This window comes from Stenella coeruleoalba (assembly GCF_951394435.1).
Source record: "Stenella coeruleoalba genome assembly, chromosome: 20".
Lineage (NCBI taxonomy): Eukaryota > Metazoa > Chordata > Mammalia > Artiodactyla > Delphinidae > Stenella > Stenella coeruleoalba.
The window spans coordinates 30,570,833-30,590,559 of record NC_137166.1 but is presented as its reverse complement, the minus strand read 5'-3'; the positions used below and the strand labels follow the sequence as shown (position 1 = coordinate 30,590,559).

Sequence of the window (19,727 nt, the reverse complement as noted above, 5' to 3'; positions counted from 1 at the left end):
TGGAACAAAAGCACTTAACAGATCTGTTCATTAAGATGATTTGTTTTCCTCCTTATGATGTCTTTAGAGCCTACTGTTAATAGCCTGGGAGTGATAAGGCTTTTATTTGGGTAGGTGAGAATGGCATGTATGTATTTCTTTTGTTTGTTTGTTTGATCTCCTTTTTAAATTTTATTTTATTTTTGGCCGTGCCATGCAGCGTGTGGGATCGTAGTTCCCCAACCAGGGATCAAACCCACACCCCCTGCATTGGAAGCGTGGAGTCTTAACCGCTGGACCACCAGGGAAGTCCCCAGCATCTATGTATTTCTTAGAAATTGTTTCAACTCTTTATGAGCACCTGGACCTGGGGAAACTCCTCCAACCCCTGCTTTTTGTTTTTGTTTTGTTTTGTTTGTTTGGCTTTGAATCCCCCTTTAGATAAAATAGTTCAGATCTACCAGAAATTCTCAGGTGTGTCCTTAACCAGAATCCTCAGAGAGAGCAAACTGGGAAAGAGAATGGACATTCAGTCCTCTTCAGGCCATAAGCTACACTTTTGAACCCAAGTCAGCAGAGGTTGGATCTGTTTTGATCCTCTATATTAGCTTTCCTTGTCTTTACATTTGCTTTTAATACTCCAAATGTATGACTGCTGTTTTTATCCTCACCTTTCATTGCATCTTGTGCTCTTTGTTCATACAGTGTCCAAATGTTTTGTGACTTACTCATCTTCAATCTGTTGTTCCTGTGAAAATACCAAAAGTTGCTTTTAATTTCACTCTTTCCGTCCCTTCACTTACCCATCCATTAGCAGGTCCTATTATTTTCCTCTAAAACATTCTGAAACTGATCGCTGCTCACCGTCTCCCCTGCTGTCACCAGGTTTTTGTGGGGACACATTTTCAGCTCATTTAGGTGAATATCAGGCAGTGCGATTGCTGGGTCTGATGGTAAGAGCGTGTTTAATTTTGAAAGAAACTGCCAAACTGTCTTCCAAAGTGGCTGTACCATTTTGCCTACACACCAGCAGTGAATGAGAGTTCCTGTTGCTCCACATCCTCACCAGCATTTGATGTTGTTGGTGTTCTGGATTTTAGCCATTCTAATAGCTGTGTAGTGGGTATTTGTTTTAATTTACACTTCCATGACAAAGGTAGTGGAGCATCTTTTCATGTGCTTATTACAATCTGTCTATCTTCTTTGTCTGTTCAGGTCTTTTGTCCATTTTTTAATGAGTTGTTTGTTTTCTTATTGTCGAGTTTTAAGAGTTCTTTGTATATTTTAGATAACAGTTCTTTATAGAACATGTTCTTTGCAAATATTTTGTACGAGTCCAAGGCTTGTCTTCTTAATCTCCTGACGGTGTCTCTCACAGAACAGTTTTTAATTTTTATGAAGTCTGGTTTATCAGTTTTGTCTTTCATGGATTGTGCCTTCAGTGGCACCTAGAAAGTCACTGTCACCCTCAAGGTCATCTAGATTTCCTCTTAAGTGTTTTATATGTACACGTTTTACATTTAGGTCTATAATCCATTTTGAGTATTTTTTTGCATGGAGATATACAGTTGTTCCAGCATCGCTTTTGAAGAGACTATTGAAGTCTTCCCTTCACTTCAGTCTTCTGGAAGAGATTGTAAAGAGTTGGTATTATTTCTTACTTAAATGTTTGGTAGAATTCACCAGTGCACCTATTTGGGCCTGGAGGTTTCTGTTTTGAAAGGCTATTATTTATTGATTCAGTTACCTTAGTAGCTACAGGCCTATTCAGTTTGTCTATTTCTATTTGTGTGAGCTTTGGCAGATTGTGTCTTTCAAGGAATTGGTCCATTTCATCTAGCTTATCAAGTTTGTGAGCATAGAACTGTTCATGTTATTACTTTCTTTTCCTTTTAACATCCATAGGTTCTATAGTGATATCCTCTTTTTGTGTGTTCTGTCCTTTTTTTTTTTTGCCTGCATAGAAGCTTATTGATTTTATTGATCTTTTCAAAGAATCAGCTTTATTTCAGTGATTTTCTCTATGGATATTTTTTGATTTTATTAATTTCTGCTTTTATTTTTATTATTTCTTTTATTCTGCTTACTTTAAATTTAACTTGCTCTACTTTTTCTTGTTTCCTAAGGTGGAAGCTTATTGATTTTAGATCTTTCTTCTTTTCTAACATGCATTTAATGCTACAAATTTTCCTCTTGGCACTGCTTTTACACATCACACAAATTTTGCTATTTTGTATTGTTATTTTCATGTGGTTAAAAGTATTTTAAAATTTCTATTGTGATTTGTTCTTTGACCATGTGTTATTTAGAAGTGTGTTGTTTATTCTCTAAATATTTTAGAATTTTCCAGCTATCTTTCTGTTACTGATGTCTAGTTTACTTTCTTTGTGGTCTGAGAGCAGACATTGTATGATTTCAATTTTTAAAAAATTTGTAAAGGTGTGATTTTTGTTCAAGAATGTGGTCTATTTTGATGAATGTTTCACATGACCTTGAGAAGATTGCATAATCTGCGGTTGTTGGATGAAGTCACCTATAGATGTCAATTAAGTTGATTGATGGTACTCTTGAGTTCCACTATGTCCTTACTAATTTTCTGCTGATGGATCTATTCACTTCTTTTAGGGCATGTTGAAGTCTCTAACTATAATAGTGGATATGTCTGTTTCTTCTTGCTGTTCTATTAGTTCTTGCCTCACATACTTTGTTGCTTTATTATAAGACAGATATACCTTAAGGATTGTTACCTCTTCTTGGAGAATTACCCCTTTATCATTACGTAATGCCCCGCTATATCCCTGATAATTTTTCTTGCTTTTGCTCTGTCTGAAATTCATATAGGTACTCCAGCTTTGTTTTTGATTAGTGTTTCCATGATATATCTTTTTCCATCCCTTTACTTTTAATCTATATGTGTCTTCATATTTAAAGTGAGTTTCTTATAGACAATATATAGTTGGGTCTTGTTTTTTCATCTACTCTGACCATCTCTGCCTTTTAATTAGTATACATAGGCCATTGACATTTAAAGTGATTACTGATATAGTTAGGTTAATATCTATCTTATTTGTTAATGTTTTCTATTTGTTGCCCTTGTTCTTTGCTCTTATTTTTCTCTTTGGTCATCATTAAAAAAAAAATTTTTTTTTTCTATCATTCTCCCTCCTCTGAGACTCAAATTACATTTATGTTAAAATGCTTAATATTGTCTCATAGGGCATGAATGCTCTTTCAGTTTTTTGTAGTGTTTTTCCTCTGTGTGCTTCATTTTGGGTTGTTTCTGTTCCTGTGTATTCTACTTCACTTATCTTTTCTTCTGCAGTGTCTAAAGTGCTGTTAATCTCTTCAATGTGATTTTTATTTCACTTACTATATTTCTCATCTTTAGAAGCTTCATATTCTATATATATGAAAGATACATACATAAAAAAAGAAAGATATGTATTTATCTTGTGTATCATATATATCATATATCTTTTATTTCTGTCTGCTACTTTTTGGTTGAATGCTGGATATGGCAAATTTTATTTATTGGTGCCTGATTTTGTTTTTATTTGTTTTTTTTTGAACCTATGGGTACTGAGAGCCATAGGTGATTTTTATTTTACTTTATTTATTTTTTTAAATTTTTATTTATTTATGGCTGCACTGGGTCTTTGTTGCTGCACACGGACTTTAGTTGCGGTGAGCGGGGGCTACTCTTCGTTGCAGTGTGTGGGCTTCTCACTGTGGTGGCTTCTACTCTTTGTTGTGGAACACGGGCTCTAGGCATGCGGGCTTCAGTAGTTGTGGCTCGTGGGCTCAGTAGTTGTGGCTCGTGGGCTCTAGAGCACAACCTCAGTAGTTGTGGCACATGGGCTTAGTTGCTCTGCGGCATGTGGGATCTACCCGGACCAGGACTCATACCCGTGTCCCCTGCATTGGCAGGCGGATTCTCAACCACTGCACCACCAGGGAAGTCCCGCCTGATTTTGTTATATTCTTTTAAGTAGTGTTGGACTTTGCTCTAGTGAGTAATTAAATTATGTGGAATAAGTTAGATTCTTTTTTTTTTTTTCTCTTTGCGGTACATGGACCTCTCACCACTGCGGCCTCTCCCGCCGCGGAGCACAGGCTCCAGATGCGTATGCCCAACGGCCATGGCCCACGGGCCCAGCCGCTCTGCGGCATGTGGGATCCTCCCAGACCGGGGCACGAACCCGTGTCCCCTGCATTGGCAGGCAGACTCTCAACCACTGCGCCACCAGGGAAGCCCTAAGTTAGATTCTTTCGAGGCTTGCTTTTAAGCTTTTAAGTGGATCTGGGGCAGCCTTTAATATAGTACTTATTTAACCCTACTACTAAGATTATGCTTTTCTAAAGACTCTATTGTCTCAGGTAGTAGGAACCATTCTGGCTGCTGAGAACACGGAGTATTCCAGGCCCTATGTGAGGTCTGAGATTTGTCTAGTCTATAGCTTTCTGGAACTTATTTTCCTGCCTGTGGGAAGTTTTCATCCACACATGCACAGATGAATACGTAGCCAAAGACTTGAAGGAACCCTTCTGTAGATGTCCGCTTAGTCTCTCCCTGTGCGGGTTCTTCTGTTCCAGTATTCTGCCTTACAAATCCCTGCTGCCTTGGCCTTCCTAAACGTAGTCTCTGTCTTCACAACTCAGCAAGAGAGAAAACTGAAAACTCTGAGTTCTGACATCCCCATCCCTACTCTGTGACTTTGAAACTGTTTCTAGCTAGTAAACTAAGGCTCACCTATTTCTCCTATCTTTGGGGTCACTGTTTTCCAGTGTCAGAAACCTTTGTTTCCTATTTTTGGTCTGTTTTATAATTTTTTAGGGTAAGAAGGTAAACCTTGTCACGGTTACTCCATAATGTCCATAAGCAGGAGTCCTGCAGTTGGCATTTTGCATTTCCTTTCTTCTGTTTAGAGGTAATTTTATAGGTTGTTTTTGCTGACATGTAGGGGGTGTGGTGGTCTTTGCTTCCTACTTTAAGTCATTGTCTTTCTTAGTATCTTGCTAAGAAGCCTCTGTTGCTTACATAGGAAATCATGTGTTGCTGGGGACAGTTTGGTTCTCTTCTTTATAATAGAGGACGTGATGTCCTAAGCAGAGGTGTTACAGATTTTGCCTCACATGTGGCATCATTTCTTAGAATACGCAACAACTTGGCCATTGGTTTTTCTCCCACTGCATGTGGTTTTAGGCATATTCTTCAGCTGATGAATTCACCACCTTCTCCATTCTTGGGTCGTGAATCTGTAGGCTTGAATTCTGTTCTGAGAGCCAAAGCTTTGCAACATGCTGAGTTGGTTGGTTTGCTGCCTGGAAAATTGTTAGGGCAAAATTGATACTTTGACTGGGGAAGGAAAGAGGCAGATTTTCAGATGAAAGATGTTCAACTCCAAATAATACAAAAAAAAGTTGGCTTATTCTAAAGGCATGGGTAGAATTAGATGTATCATGAGAAAGGGAAAGAAGTTCAGCCCATAAATAGTGGCGAGTGGGTATCATAAGACTACAAATAAGTAGGGTAACCCTATAGCCTGTTTGCTAAGGACAGTCCTGGTTTATGCCTGTTGTCCTGCAATAATTATTAATAACATCCCCTTTCACTATTGAAAGTATCATGGTTTTTGATGGTTTTATACCATATGACTATATATATATATATATATATATATATATATATATATGTCATCCTACTTACAAAGAACGGTTTAAAGAATACATGGTAATTGTTAATTCTTTGTTCTTGTCATTCTTCTTGAATGATGGATTTACTGTTTACTTTGTATTTTAGTGAAATAGTATTCAGTGACTGATAAGTGTGTGTTGGGTGTTGTTTTTTTTTTTTTTTTTTTTAATTTTTGGTATTTTTCCTGCAGATGATCTCAATGCCACCCACCAACACTGTGTTTTGGCTGGTTTACCACCTCGGTTTAGTTCCACCCACCGAGTGGCAGAGGTAAGTGTAAATAAAAATGTGACTCAAACTTAATTGGATGTGACAGAAGTGGTCGCATGAGCAACTTATCATAGAACTTTGGAAGAATATTTGATAGGAAAATTGCTTCCATCTAACTAGACTTTAGCCTCTATTTACTTGCTTTTTTAGCTTTGAGTTGTGTTGGACCCAGTTTTGAAAAGTGTGTTCACAGCCTGGGATAAGTCTATTTTGCTTCTTTGGGGTTATGTTTCTTGGAAAAGATGCCAGCAAGAGGGCACCTTGGCAGGTGTCGCTGGTTAGAGATTTTCTAAGGGGTTTGTATCTGTCAAGGTCAAGGGCAGGGGATGGCCAGAACAAAATAGTAGATTTGTGTGCTTGTGCATGTGTTAGCTGTGACTGGGCTCAGATGGTTGAGAATTTATATTTCCCTTAACTTTTGGGTCAGGCTTCCGGGCATGTGAATGTAAATTAAGGAGAAAGTTACAGTGGTGCCAGGGAATTTCCAAACTCCCCAGTTGTGTTTCTAACCCAGACTTTATTGCTAAATTCTGCCAGCACTTGCAGTGGCAGATAGTCAGCTGATTAGACTAGTTCAGAATGGAAACTTAAGAGATGAGGGAAGCCTTTAGTAGTCACCCTGGAGTATTGTGTGTGCTCAGTTAAGAAGTGTTCCAGAGAGCAGGGGAATGATCATGAAAAGGATTACAAGTTGACCTCGTATCCAAGCTTGTCTTCTGTGCTTTGCTTTAATAGCTTGACTTTTCATTGTACCACAAGGGGACCAGTGTGAGAAAGTTGGGCAGACGGGATACAATAAAGTGGCAGGGAAACACAAGCACAAGACCTTTCCAGTCCTGAGACTGTGTGAGTCTATAAGGCAGTGTCATGTCTTTTGGTATTTAGGTAGCTTTTCTAGTGGACTGGTCATTTTGCTAGGTGGCAGAGAGGACACGAGTGTCTGTTTAAATCAAGATGCCAGCAAACCCATCAAGCATTCCTTCTCCCTTTTCTCCCTTTCTTCTCTCTTCTATTCAATCATTCATCTAAATATTTGAGTGTCTGTTCTGTGCCCAGTAGCACTAGAGGCATGAGAGAGAGAGAGCCATCAACATGACAGGTATGGCCACTAGCTTTGCTGAACTTCCATTTTAGTTTGAGAGACAAATATTAAGTAGATAAAAGCACAAATAATTATCTTAGAGACCTAAAAAAGTAAGTTCTGTTAGGAAGGAAGGAAGGAGTGAGTGAAGGCAGGCAAAAAAGAGTGAGCAAGCATTTATAGAGCATCTAATACGTGCTTTGTATTGTACAAAAAAGACTTCATTTTTTGTATAATACAAGATGATATAGACCTCTGTCTTTCTAGCTAGAACTCTCCTAAGAACTCTTTTGAGTATGTGGCTACTGATGTGTATCTTTGCACCTTTCCTAATCCAATCTGGAAGAGTGGACAAGACGATTAGTGCTGTGCTCGGAGGGTTGGTACAAAATGATGAAAAAGAAGTTTCACAAAATGTATTTGATAAGGATAACAATCATATTTAATTCATAGGGTTCTTGTGAGGATTAAGTGAGTTAATACGTGTAAGTCTTTTAGAACAGTGGCAGGTATAGAGTATGCATTCAAAGAATGTTAGCCACTACTACTATTATTAAATTACTACCACTGCTGCTGCTGCTGCTACTACTATTACTACTACTGTCTTTTCAGTTATCCTGATGAAAAGCTAGTAGGAGACAGGAACAACAAAAGCTCTTTGTGTGGAAGGCTATTCTGTCTCCATGTATACACTAGAATGTATGTAATGCAGCAAGAGAACTTAAGTCATCAATGAGTCTTTAATTGGAAGTGTTGCTATTAACTGAAAGCTACTACTCAGAAGAAGGGAAGTGATTTTAGTTCTTTCATCCATTCTGCAAACTTCCGTTGAAATTCCCAGTGCTCAAGGTATTCTTTTAGACACTTGTGCACAGGTAGAGTGCAGAATAGAGAGTAGCAAACAGCATAAGGCTTCACGAGTGACATGACATGTAAGACTTGAACATGTAGGGATTAGGGGATTTTAGGACATTTTAAGACATTTAAGAGTCCTCATCCCATTAGGTGGAAATCTTGTGATCGGAATGGGATGGGGATACAAAGGGAGTATTGAGTGGCTCAACTTTGACTGAATCCCAGGATGCCAGAAAGGGAGTGTTGGCAGATAAAGGCTGATCCCTGAATGATTGGATTGTGAAAGATCTTGGATATCAAGTTAGGTGTGTTTTAACTTAAGTTGGTTCAGGTGGGGGTTATTGATGATTTATTTATCGCAGTAGTGATACATTGGAGATGTCTTTAAGAAAATGAAAATGATAGAGACATCAGTTAAACCTATTGGTCTGAACTAAGGTCATGGCAACAGGAAAAAAGAAGAAATTCCCTTGACTAATGTAGGAGACAGTGACAGACTTGCTAACTGATTGAAGTGGAGGAAGGAATGTAAGAATGAATGAGTGAGTGGATGAACAAATGAATGAATGAGAGAATGAATGAACACACTAACCAGGTAACTCTTTATTGGATGCTTGTCATGTGCTGGGCTTTTGGGTGACTCTGAGGTTTCAAGCTTGGGTGATTTGGAGATGACATTACCATAAGCAGAAATAGGGATCTAAGACACGAGGGGAAGACAGTAGTTCAGTTTTGAACAGGCTGAGTCAGAGCTGCCAAGAGGAGAGGTCCAGCAGACAAATGTAAATTTGGGACTAAAACTTGTGAGAGATCAGGAAACCTTTCCTTCTCTACCTCCTATGATAAATACACACATTCAGAATGCAGTTTGAAAAGTACCCCTCTGGCCTTATTTCCTTTTTTTCCAAGTGGACCATCTTAACTAAAGTAGCAGTGCTTTCAGAATATCCTGAGGTTTAGCTTTCTCTGCTTTAGTCGTAGCTGTATTTGTATCTTCTAATTTTTAGGCAAAATTTTGAGCGTTAATTAATTTTTAAAAAAGAGGTGGATATGCATAGTGATAATAATAATATAATCCCAAATCTGTATCTTTTATATTATCTCTACTTCAGTTCAAGCTTATGATACTTTACTAATTAGACATACATAATGTGAATGATGTGACTGTCCTGCTTTCTATATTATAGATCAGGGTCAGCAAGTTCTATGGCTTTTGGGCCAGCCAGCTCTTTTTGTAAATAAAGTTTTATTGGAACACAGCCACGCTCACTTATTTACGCATTGTTTATGGCTGCTTTGGAGCTACCGTGGCAGAGCTGAGTAGTTGAACACAGACCTTATGGCCTGCAAGCCTAAACTATCTACCATCTGACCTTTTTAAGAAAAGGTTTGCTGACTCTGTTTTACATGATCCTGTGTATACAGGCTTTAAAGTTAAAAGGAATTTTTTTAAAAAAATCATCATTTTAAGGTTAACTTTTTATTTCTACCCAAAATCAAAAATGACAATATTCAATGCTGGTAAAATTACAGTGAAACTGTACATTCATACCCTACTGGTAGTTTTTCTAATTAGTATATTTTTTGGAAGGCTATATGGGGATATGTGTAAAGCCCCATAAAGATATTCATATCTTTGATCTCATAACACTGTTTTGAGGAATCAAACCTAGGAAATAATTCAAAGGAAGTATATATAAAAAGATATTTATCTAGTATGATTAACAGTAGTGAAAAGTTGGACAGAACCTTAATGCCTTTATATTATGTGACTTGCTAATTAAATTGTTAATGTCACCTCATTCAGCAGCATTGACCATGGTAGTTTTGAATACCTATGTACAAACAGTGAAAAGTAGCATGTACATTGATATGTATATATTCATTACAGCTGTGTGTGGATGAAGAATTACATGCAATAAAAATAATTTATTTTAAATAGAGCATGGCAGGATTATGTTTTTATCTTATTTAAAACTTCTAATTTCATCTTATATTATTGTTTTCAGTAATAGAAGAGGGAAAAGATTTTTTTCTCCAACACTATAGTTAACGTTATGGTTTCCCTCAATACAGAGAAGAAAAAAATCCATGCAACTTTATAGCCCTCACTTGTTCTACAAATGTCCTTTCCTTCATACAGTATTAAATTAGACATCTTTTCTGTGCCAAACAAAATGATTCGCTATTTTCTGCCTATTCACAATATGTAGGAAACAGATTGTCTTAAGGAAATGTTGTTCTGAAATTCATTTTAGTTAATCACAGAAGAAATCTATTCAGTTTTTAGTTGCAAAAATGTGACTAGAGTATGTCTGATGACTCTCGACCTTTATTTGATTTTAGTTTTTTTCTGGTTGTGACAGAATGTTCTTGGGATGCAACACAGAATATATGTTTTTTTTAATTTAAATTCTATGTATAATTATATTTTGAATAGGTAGTTACGCAAATGGTTCAAAACTCAAAAAGTACCTAAGAGTGTACAGTTAAAACCTATTTCTCCTCACACCAGCCAGCTCCTCTTCCCCAGAGGCAACCAACGTTATCAGATTTTTGTTATCCTTTCAGTGATGCTTAATACATAAATAAGCAAACACATATGTAATTTTTAAAATTTCTTATATAAATGGTAGTCTACACACTATTCTACCCCCCCCCCTTTTTTTTTTTTTTTTTTGCGGTACGAGGGCCTCTCACTATTGTGGCCTCTCCCGTTGCGGAGCACAGGCTCCGGACGCGCAGGCTCAGCGGCCATGGCTCACGGGCCCAGCCGCTCCGCGGCATGTGGGATCCTCCTGGATCGGGGCATGAACCCGCGTCCCCTGCATCGGCAGGCGGACTCTCAACCACTGCGCCACCAGGGAAGCCCCTATTCTGCACTTTTTGTTTTGTTTTATTTTAGTAAACCTTGATGATAATTACTTATCAACATGCAGTTCTTAGAGTAGGGAATTTTTTTTTAAGATATCATACAAACGCATAAGCCATCAAAGAAAAAATAGGTGAATTGGACTTTATCAAAGTTAAAAACTTTATGCGTCAAAGGGTACCATCACAAACGTGAAAAGACAGAATGGGAGAAAATATTTGCAGATCATACATCTCACAAGGTGCCCATACTTAGATTTATATAAAGAGCTCTTACAGCTCAATGATTAAAAAGAAATAATCCAACTTTTTAAACAGATAAAGGCTATGAATAGACATGTGTCCAGAGGAGATATACAAGCGGCCTATAAACACATGAAAAGATGCTCACCATCATTAGTCATTGGGGAAATGCAAATCAAAACCACAGTGACATACCACTGCACACCCGCTGGAATAGGTATAATCAGAATCACAGGAACAGATGTTGGTGAGGATGTGCAGAAATTGGAACCCTCATACATTGCTGGAGGGAATGTAAAATGGCGCAGCCACTTTGGAAAATTTAACCTTCAGAAGGTTAAATTCAGAGTTACCTTATTGCCCAGCAATTCCATGCCTAGTGTACACACCCAAGAGAAGTGAAAACTCGTACGTGAATGTTCACAGTAGCTTAATTCATAATAGCCAAAAAGTGGAAACAGCCCAAATGCTCATCACCTAACGAATGGAGAAACAAAAGGCAGCCTATCTGTACAGTTGAATGATAATTTGGCAATAAACAGGAACGGGGTACTGACACGTGGACAACATGGGTGAACCTTGAAAATATACTAAGTGAAAGAAGGCAGTCACAAAGGACCACATATTGTATGATTTCATTTATATGTAATATCCAGAGTAGACCAGTCAAATCTGTAGACCCATAAAGTAGATTAGTGGTTGCCTAGGGCTGGGAAGGCTGGTAGAAATGGGAGGGGGTGACTGCTAAAAGGTATAGCGTTTCTTTCTGGAGGGATAAAAATGTTCTAAAGTTAACTGTAGTGATGGTTGCACAACTCTGTGAATATACTGGAAGACATTGAATTGTATGCTTTAAGTGGGTAAATTTTATGACATGTGAATTTTATATCTCAATAAAACTGTTTCCACTCCCCATGCCCTCCCAAAAAACTAGACCTGATTATAGGTTCTTTACATCAAATGAACTCTAATCACCCAGGAAAAATGTATATATTCCCCCCTCCTTTTTTTTTTTTTTTGGTTGCAATCATGGCTCCACCAGAGTTTGTTTAACTGGTCTTTTATTGATGGGAAATTTTGTGTTGTTTTTAATCTTTTATTATAGTAGATGGCATTTCAATTAATTACCTCTTATATAGGTTACTCCATACTTGGGAAAGTAAAGGTGCGGGTAGAGTATGTTTATAGACAGAATGTCATTTAAAAAATGTAGGGTTGTCTGTGGGACAAATGTGAGTGGTAATTCATTTCCATTTTTTGTTTTTTCTTTGTAGTAAATTGGAGCCACTGCCCTTCTGCTCCCCACACTTTGGGATCTTCATATTAAAACACATATTAGTCAAGCTTCTGTTTGTGGCACAGAAACTTCATTTTTTTCCCCCAGGCATGCCTAGGTCACATTGTATCAAGTGGCAGTAACTATGCAAAGAAATTTTGTACCAGGGGATTAGCCTTCAAGGTTATTTCGAAGGGATCCATTTAAATTGTAAATATTAAAATAAAAGTACTCTGGGGAGACATTTCCCTCATTGGGTCTAAAGGATATTTACAGCTGGCGTTTTCTCATTCTAGGAAATCGTGTCATTATCAAAACAAGCGGATGCACACTCCACCTGCATCCTCTTCTTTTCTGACATATGCTCATTCAAAGAGGGAGTGTGTCCATTTGACCTCTGTTTTGCTCCCACAGACTTAGAGAGGGATGGACTAGTTATCTGTGCCTTTGCTGATACCCGGGCACTAAGTTATGCCTTTCAACGTGCCTTGAGGGTATGAGCCACATATTCTCCATTATCTGAAGAATCTCTTCTGCCAAGGCAGACTTGCAGCTGCCTAGTATATGCTTTCCGCAGAAAAGGAAATTGAGTTCTTTGCCCTGTGTTTATAACTTCATTTTTTTCTCCATTGCTGTTCTATTTTGTGTACTTTTGAACCAGTTCTACAGTCTGGTTACCTTTTTTTCCCCATTGTTAGGTGCAGGGCACTTGAGATAAAGTCAGTGTTCTTGACTTCTTGGCTAATTAGTTATTCCTCCAATAACTACTTACTAAGTTTCTTTTATATTTAAGACTCAGTTCTAGGTGCTGCAGTATATGTATAGTATATACATTTTGAAACAGGGCTTTAGCCTTCAGGGAGCCTATTCTTTGGAGATATGAAGCCCATGTAATAAAAAGCAGCAAGATGAGTGACCCAGGTGACGGCCAAGCTGGCAGCACAGAGCCCAAGGAGAAAGCTACTAGAGTCATTCTTAAGTTGAGGAGCATAGGCTGACCTGTGAGGGCGACAGGTCCGGGAAGGGGACAGACGTCCTAGGAAGAGAGGGATGGTAACCTTGGAGTTTGCTTACCATCTCGGTGGCTGGTTCTATCTCTGCAGTGCTCAACGGGGACCTTGGATTACATCTTACAGCGCTGCCAGTTGGCCCTGCAGAATATCCGTGATGAGGCGGACAATGGTGAGGTCTCTTTGAAATCCTTGGAGCCAGTGGTTTTGAAACACGGAGAAGAAATCCACAACGAGGTAAGGACTTTCAAGAACTGTGAAGATTCTCTCCTACTTGCTAGCTAACAAGTTATTCGGCCACAGTTTGCTATGAGTATAAGAGACAAGGGATGGTTCATTACTTACAATAGCAGTAGCCAGGGCATGAGCATTTTTGTGCCAGTTCTCCAAGCCTCTGTTTCCACAGGGTAACGCACAGTGGGCTGGATAGCATGTGCACTTGGAGGGGTTGTGTTCTAGAAGAGAAGCCTGACCTGAGGTAACCCGACTCTTCCATGATGGGCAGTAGGCATGTCTGTCGTTTGCTCCAGATCAAGACACATCTTTATCCTCCAAGTCTGTTAGCAGTCCTACCCTTTACTCTGGAGGGAGAAACTCTATCTTCCAAGCGTGTTCACTATAAAAACATCCTTGCAATGAGAGTGTGAAGCAAAGGGCAAGACATGTAGAAACACAAACAAGAGACCCATGAAGGATAATCTTCCAGCAAGGACTGATGGAAACTGAAGGTGGATCCTTGGAGCAGGTGGACCCTTAGGAGCCTTGCCTTTTGTTCAGGAAATTAGTAGCGATTCTACAGTCTGTGGGACCAGCATGTCTGGATCCCATGAGTCAGTGTTTCAAAAACTTTGTTAGTTTCATTAATACGTTTTCAACTTTTGCTCTGTCTTTGGACTACATATATTATTACCTCTTCAATACTTTTAAAAGAATCAACTCATTTTTTATGTAAATAAAAGTTTTTAAAAAGGAAGCTTTATGTTACCACTTTTAAGTGGAAAGCTGGTATCACTATCCAAAAGAAAAAGTAACCAGAAAACTCTAGCCTGTGAAAACAGCAGTGTTATACTATTCCAGCAGATGCTTTTGGCCGGAGAAGGTTCGGAGCCTACAGTCTCTATTCTTCACGTTAAGAAGGAAGATTAGCGCGCAACTTCCTACACTTTCTAAAAGTCATTGAATTCTACACTGAAAATGGGTGAATTTTATGGTGGGTAAATAATACTCCCCCCCCCAAAAAAAAAACCCATTGAAATGAAAGTCAAAAAGAGATTACCAAGTGGTAGAGAATCTTTGAAGATTAACATCAATCAAAAACTTTTTCTTTGATATAATTAGAAGGATTGATGGAGAATTGGAGTACAAAAATGTTCTCAATCATCTCAGTAAATAATTGCTGAGCATGCGCGAGGCACTCTTTCTGGGTGCTTTCGGATATGTTGGGAAATAAAATAGGCATTCTAGTGCAGGGAGATGACAATAAATAATAAACACACTACATCAGTTTATTATACAGTATGTTAGAAGTTGATAAGTGGTACAGGAAAAACCAAACAGGGCAAGGTAATGGAGATTGAGAGAAGCAGAGAACACTCCCGCTGGCAAGATGTCCTTTGTCCAAGGTTGAGGAAGAGAGCCATGTGGTTTTCTGGGGAACAGCATTTCAGGCCGAGGGAGACACCACTGCAAGGGCCGTGCGGGTGGGAGAATGCCTGGTGTTCGTGGACTAGTTCAGGGACGGTTCGCTGTGAGTGGTGGGAGTGAGGCTGTTAGTTACAGGAGATGAGGTCACGGAGTTGGTGTGAGGGGATGGGGAACCGCAGATTGCATCAGTCGTTGGAGGTGTCTCTAAGGACAAGGGCTTTCCTTTTTACTCTGAGGGTTATAGCGAGCCACTGAGGGGGTTTGAGCAGAGGAGAACAATGTTCCCACTGTGCCATGTAATATCTTTAAAAAGATATTTACTTATCTTACGAGCTGCTCCTCGGCTTGAATAGAGAGGTCTTGAATCTGAGTAACATGTGTGCCAGTCTTCTCTAATCCCCCAGTCTTTGATTCTTCAAGGTCATCTTCTTACTTTCAGAATGAGTTCCATATGTCAGGACACATCATCAGATACTCTCCTTTGGCCACGCAAGTTGGCGTGCTCACGCTCTTCTGGGTTCTGTTGCTGAATGAGAGCACAAATGTCTATAATCCTTTCCACGGTTCTTACTGTTTGCTTTCCTCTTTCTTAAAGACCATGTGCCTTTGCTGGACTAATTATAGGATGAAGCCCTTGGTTTCATGTCTGCAGTCTTTTGGGCTGTGTCGGTTTAGAAGTGGTTGGTTTTCTTTGTCTTAGATAGTTTCTAGCTAAACAATTTGGGGACTTTGGAGATTGGAACTGAGTACCTTAAGAAGATTTTTTTTTTTCCAATTTAAGACGCTTAAAAAGATTTTTGGTGAGGTATAAGCAGAACCTTCCTCTGTGTTTATAAAATAGTCTGTTTTCCTTCTTAAAAATCATAAAATATGGAATTCAGTCTTGTCACCTGGTAAATTTCCCCTAGGAAAATTTACTATTTGATGTCATCATTTGGTTCTCATTTTGTTCTGATCAGACCTGCGTCTTCCTTACAGCTACTGGGAAAGGGCTTTCATTGGGTAGCTCTTTGTAGATTGGACCTTAGCATCTCTTCCTGGTCTCATGTCTTTCTCCATGAAAAAACCTATTTCATTGATTACAGTGAGCACTGACCCCAATGGGCATGTTCCCACATGGGCATGATGGGCATGATGCCCAATGGGCATCTTGAGGGAAATGCATGAGCTGACCTGGGACCAAATCAAGAACCCAAACTAACTTGGCAGAAGTAGGTGTCATCTGCTTACCTGTAAGAGTGTTGGGAATGATTTCCAACTATACAGTGCTGTGGTGACTCAGAAGTACGGTTTTGGAATCTTACAGACTTTGCTCCCCAATGCCTAAGTGTCCAGTGACTAAGGTTCAGGTAGGTGGGTGGATTCTGTTTGTGCTTCCCCTTCAGACTTTTTCTAGACATTTCTAGGAGAAAAGCTTTTCTTGATTGACCTTTCTCTTTTCTTTTTTAAATTAATTAATTTATTTATTTATGGCTGTGTTGGGTCTTTGTTTCTGTGCGAGGGCTTTCTCTAGTTGTGGCAAGCGGGGGCCACTCTTCATCGCGGTGTGCGGGCCTCTCCTGTTGAGGAGCACAGGCTCCAGACGCGCAGGCTCAGCAATTGTGGCTCACGGGCCCAGTTGCTCCGCGGCATGTGGCATCCCCCCAGACCAGGGCTCAAACCCGTGTCCCCTGCATTGGCAGGCAGACTCTCAACCACTGCGCCACCAGGGAAGCCCTGACCTTTTTCTTTTTGACTATTCCATGGAGAAGGCAGGTGCAGGTGAAATAGGAAGGTTCTAGAGATGTTTCTCTGGGTCACAGCTACGTAACTAACACTATTGTGAACGTGTGTTCATTTTTCTTTGATGATTCAGAAGGTCCTTCAAGATCCTGCAAGTTCCCTAGGCTGTCACTGTGCCTTCTGATACCTGTGGGCATTAGGTATCTTTGTATTGTCACTGCACCAAAGATTGAATAATAGGGAATTTCCATTAAGTGCATGCCTGAAACCTGGGAGTTTGTTTTAAAAGCATCATGAACCCCGAGAGCACCTCAAGAGAGTTCCGGAAGCTGTGAGCCTCCCGGGAGGGACTGCACTCTGGAGAAGGGATGAAGACCCTCCTCCTGTCATGGCTAGCACGTTATCAGTCAGTCAATATGGTGAGACTGTGATTGTTTTTAGCCTTGAAGTAATAAAGCTTCTGTTCTGTTCTGAATCCTGACCCTTTGGTTTTCATGCAGCATCCACCCTGTGGCTGCAGCTTTCCGTCCTCATCCCCAGAGTTCGGGGTGGAGGGGTGCACACCTTTTTTTTTTTGGTAACCCAAACTGAATCAAGCAGCTGGAAATATATTTTGCTTCCTTAATTAATTTTAAGGAGGGAGGCAACTGCTTCTCTTGGCAGTGTTAGCACTGGTGAGGGTGGCATTGGATGAATATCCTGTAATATTTTTTGCCCACAACATCGAAGTGAAAAAGTCAGGTTATGGAGTTGATTAAAATACATGCCAATGGGTTTGATGCCCACAAAGATTGTATCTCATGGGCAGTACTTCCACCCCTGAAAAAAAAACTCTGTTGGGAATAAGTTTCAGGGTTGAACTTTTCTGACTGGCCTCCGTGGAACGGGGGTGAGCATGAATTGACATGACTGTTAAAACTTCTCTTGCTCAGAAGATTTCATAAGATTGTGAGATTCTTGAGGACAGTAAGTGGTGGGCCTTGTGGCCTCATTTGGTCTGTTTTCTTAGTATCTACCAAGTGCCTGGCATATGGTCGGCTGTTCATTATTAACCCACTTAATCCTCACCACAAACCTATGTGGTGATTATGTAATTATCCTTATTTTACAGATGACAGAACTATTCAGTAGTGGAGCCCAGATCTGAACTGACTCCAGAACCCTTATTCTTAACCATGACACTGTCTGCTTCAAAAGATAGTTGGGCATCTAAGGAGGAAGATAAAGTCATTATTTGCTAAAATGGACAGGGTCTTTCTTTGCTCTCTTGTCCAACAGCAGTGTTTCCAGGTATGCCCCTCTCCTTGCTTCTGAGTTTTCATTTACTGAAATCCAGACTCTATTGTACCTTTAAAGGCAGAATGAACTAATTACATATGATAATTATTTTGTTTCCTGGGATATCATGGTTGCCAAGGTTTATATGTTTTGTTCTTATAATGGAAAAAACCAGCCCAAAGATAGAAAAACCCTTTCAGCTCTCCCAAACATAGGGCTTGATGCTTTGCTGACAGGTTGTTCCTATAGTGTGAATAAATTTTATGTGAAATCTATTAAAAAGAACTCTTTTTTTCTTGTAACAAATTATGTTGTTAAACCTGCATCTAAAGAGAAGTTGAACTACATTTGTATTCATTTTCCTTTCAAAGCAGTTAAGTTTACCTCTGTTAACCACTGTCTTTTAATACTGCAGATAAGGTTTAACAACTATTGTCTGAATATTATCTACATTCCTCTTTTTTTTTTTCTGTTTAAACAGCTTTAACTGAAATCAGTTCTACGTATCAAACAAACATTTAGTTAATGTAAACTAAAACCCTTTCATATGACTTGGTGTTCTCAGATTAGTTATTTGAGCCATTTTCACCAATGTTAAATCTTCACAAGTTGCTTTTGTTTGCCTCATGAAAGTTCAATATGGATAAACAAAACAAAAAAAATTCTTTGTGGTAACAGGTGAAGCTTATAATAGCTCTGTGCCTGTATATGGAACATGATTACCTTAGCAAAGCCAACCTTACTCAACATTAAGCTGTGAAAGCTCTACATTTCTTGAGACAACAGAGGTAGAAAGAGCTTTGGGATGAATGAAGTTGTACTTTGATTGTAAAATTTGATTTTCAAGTTGGAGATGAGTGAAAGAAAATAGGAAACAATTTCTTATTCTTTCAAAGCTTTACTCAGCCTCTCACCTACACATATTGGGATTATTTCAATTGCAGGAAGCAGAAAACTCAACCCGAATTAGTTAAGCAAAAAGGGCTTCAGGAATAGCTTGATCAAGGGTCAGTTGATGCCACCAGGACCCGGTTTTTAACTGTTCATCTTGCAGCTGCTTCCTACTGTGTTGCCCCCATTCTTCCCATTCTGCAAAATGTTTGAAGAATCCTCTTCCTGTATCTTCTCACAGTCTCAAGACTTACTCTGATTGAACATATGCCTGTTTCCCCCAAACCCAGTTATGTGACTAGGAGAAGTGTGGTGGGCTGATTGGCTCAGATTGGGTTGCACATTCCACTCCTGGTATAAGAGCTGGAGCTTTACCCAGACCACATGGACTGAGACTGGGGAAGGGAATGGATTATCAAATGAATAATGGGGTTTGGCTAGAATAGAATGATGCTAGGGAGGCAAATCTTTGAAGTTTACCGTACTAGGTTCATAGGAAGGAAAATAAATTAGTAGTGTCTTTCCTGTTCTTTTTACCTATTGTCATTTGCCCTGACTGAACTGAGAGTGACAATTTAAATGGCTCCGTAGGTTTTATGCCGCCGTAATTAGCTTTATATTGTTCAAGTTATCTGAGTTGATGTTACCACCAGCCCCTCCTGGCCCATGGGTAAATTCTTTGTTTATTTTAGATCTAAGAAACTTAAAATTGATATCTCCTAATATGTGACTGTGTTTTGCTCTTAATACTAGGTCTTTAAGAAAGATATTTAATGAAAACATACTTTGTTTGATTATATCTTTCCCATCCTACACAGTGCAGGCTGCTGTAAACTTTAGCATCTCAGGATTTGTTGTTGATTGACTTATAGTTTCCTCATGTCCAAGTGATGAACCAACCAACAACCTGGG

The 19,727-nt window shown here is 39.2% G+C and overlaps 1 protein-coding gene across 6 annotated transcripts in view; it reads left to right on the top strand.

Moving 5' to 3' along the window:
* FTO (FTO alpha-ketoglutarate dependent dioxygenase) overlaps positions 1-19,727 on the top strand; it is a 374,781-nt gene that overhangs the window by 147,299 nt on the left and 207,755 nt on the right. For 5 of the 6 annotated variants that reach the window (XM_079907100.1, XM_079907105.1, XM_079907103.1 and 2 more), the window contains exons 5-6: positions 5,865-5,944; positions 13,374-13,517. In XM_079907100.1, coding sequence (XP_079763226.1) covers positions 5,865-5,944; positions 13,374-13,517 — 224 coding nt within the window. Of the gene's footprint in view, positions 1-5,864; positions 5,945-13,373; positions 13,518-16,935; positions 17,066-17,757; positions 17,906-19,727 lie in introns of those variants that run through there. The other variant, XM_079907104.1, reaches the window with a different exon arrangement.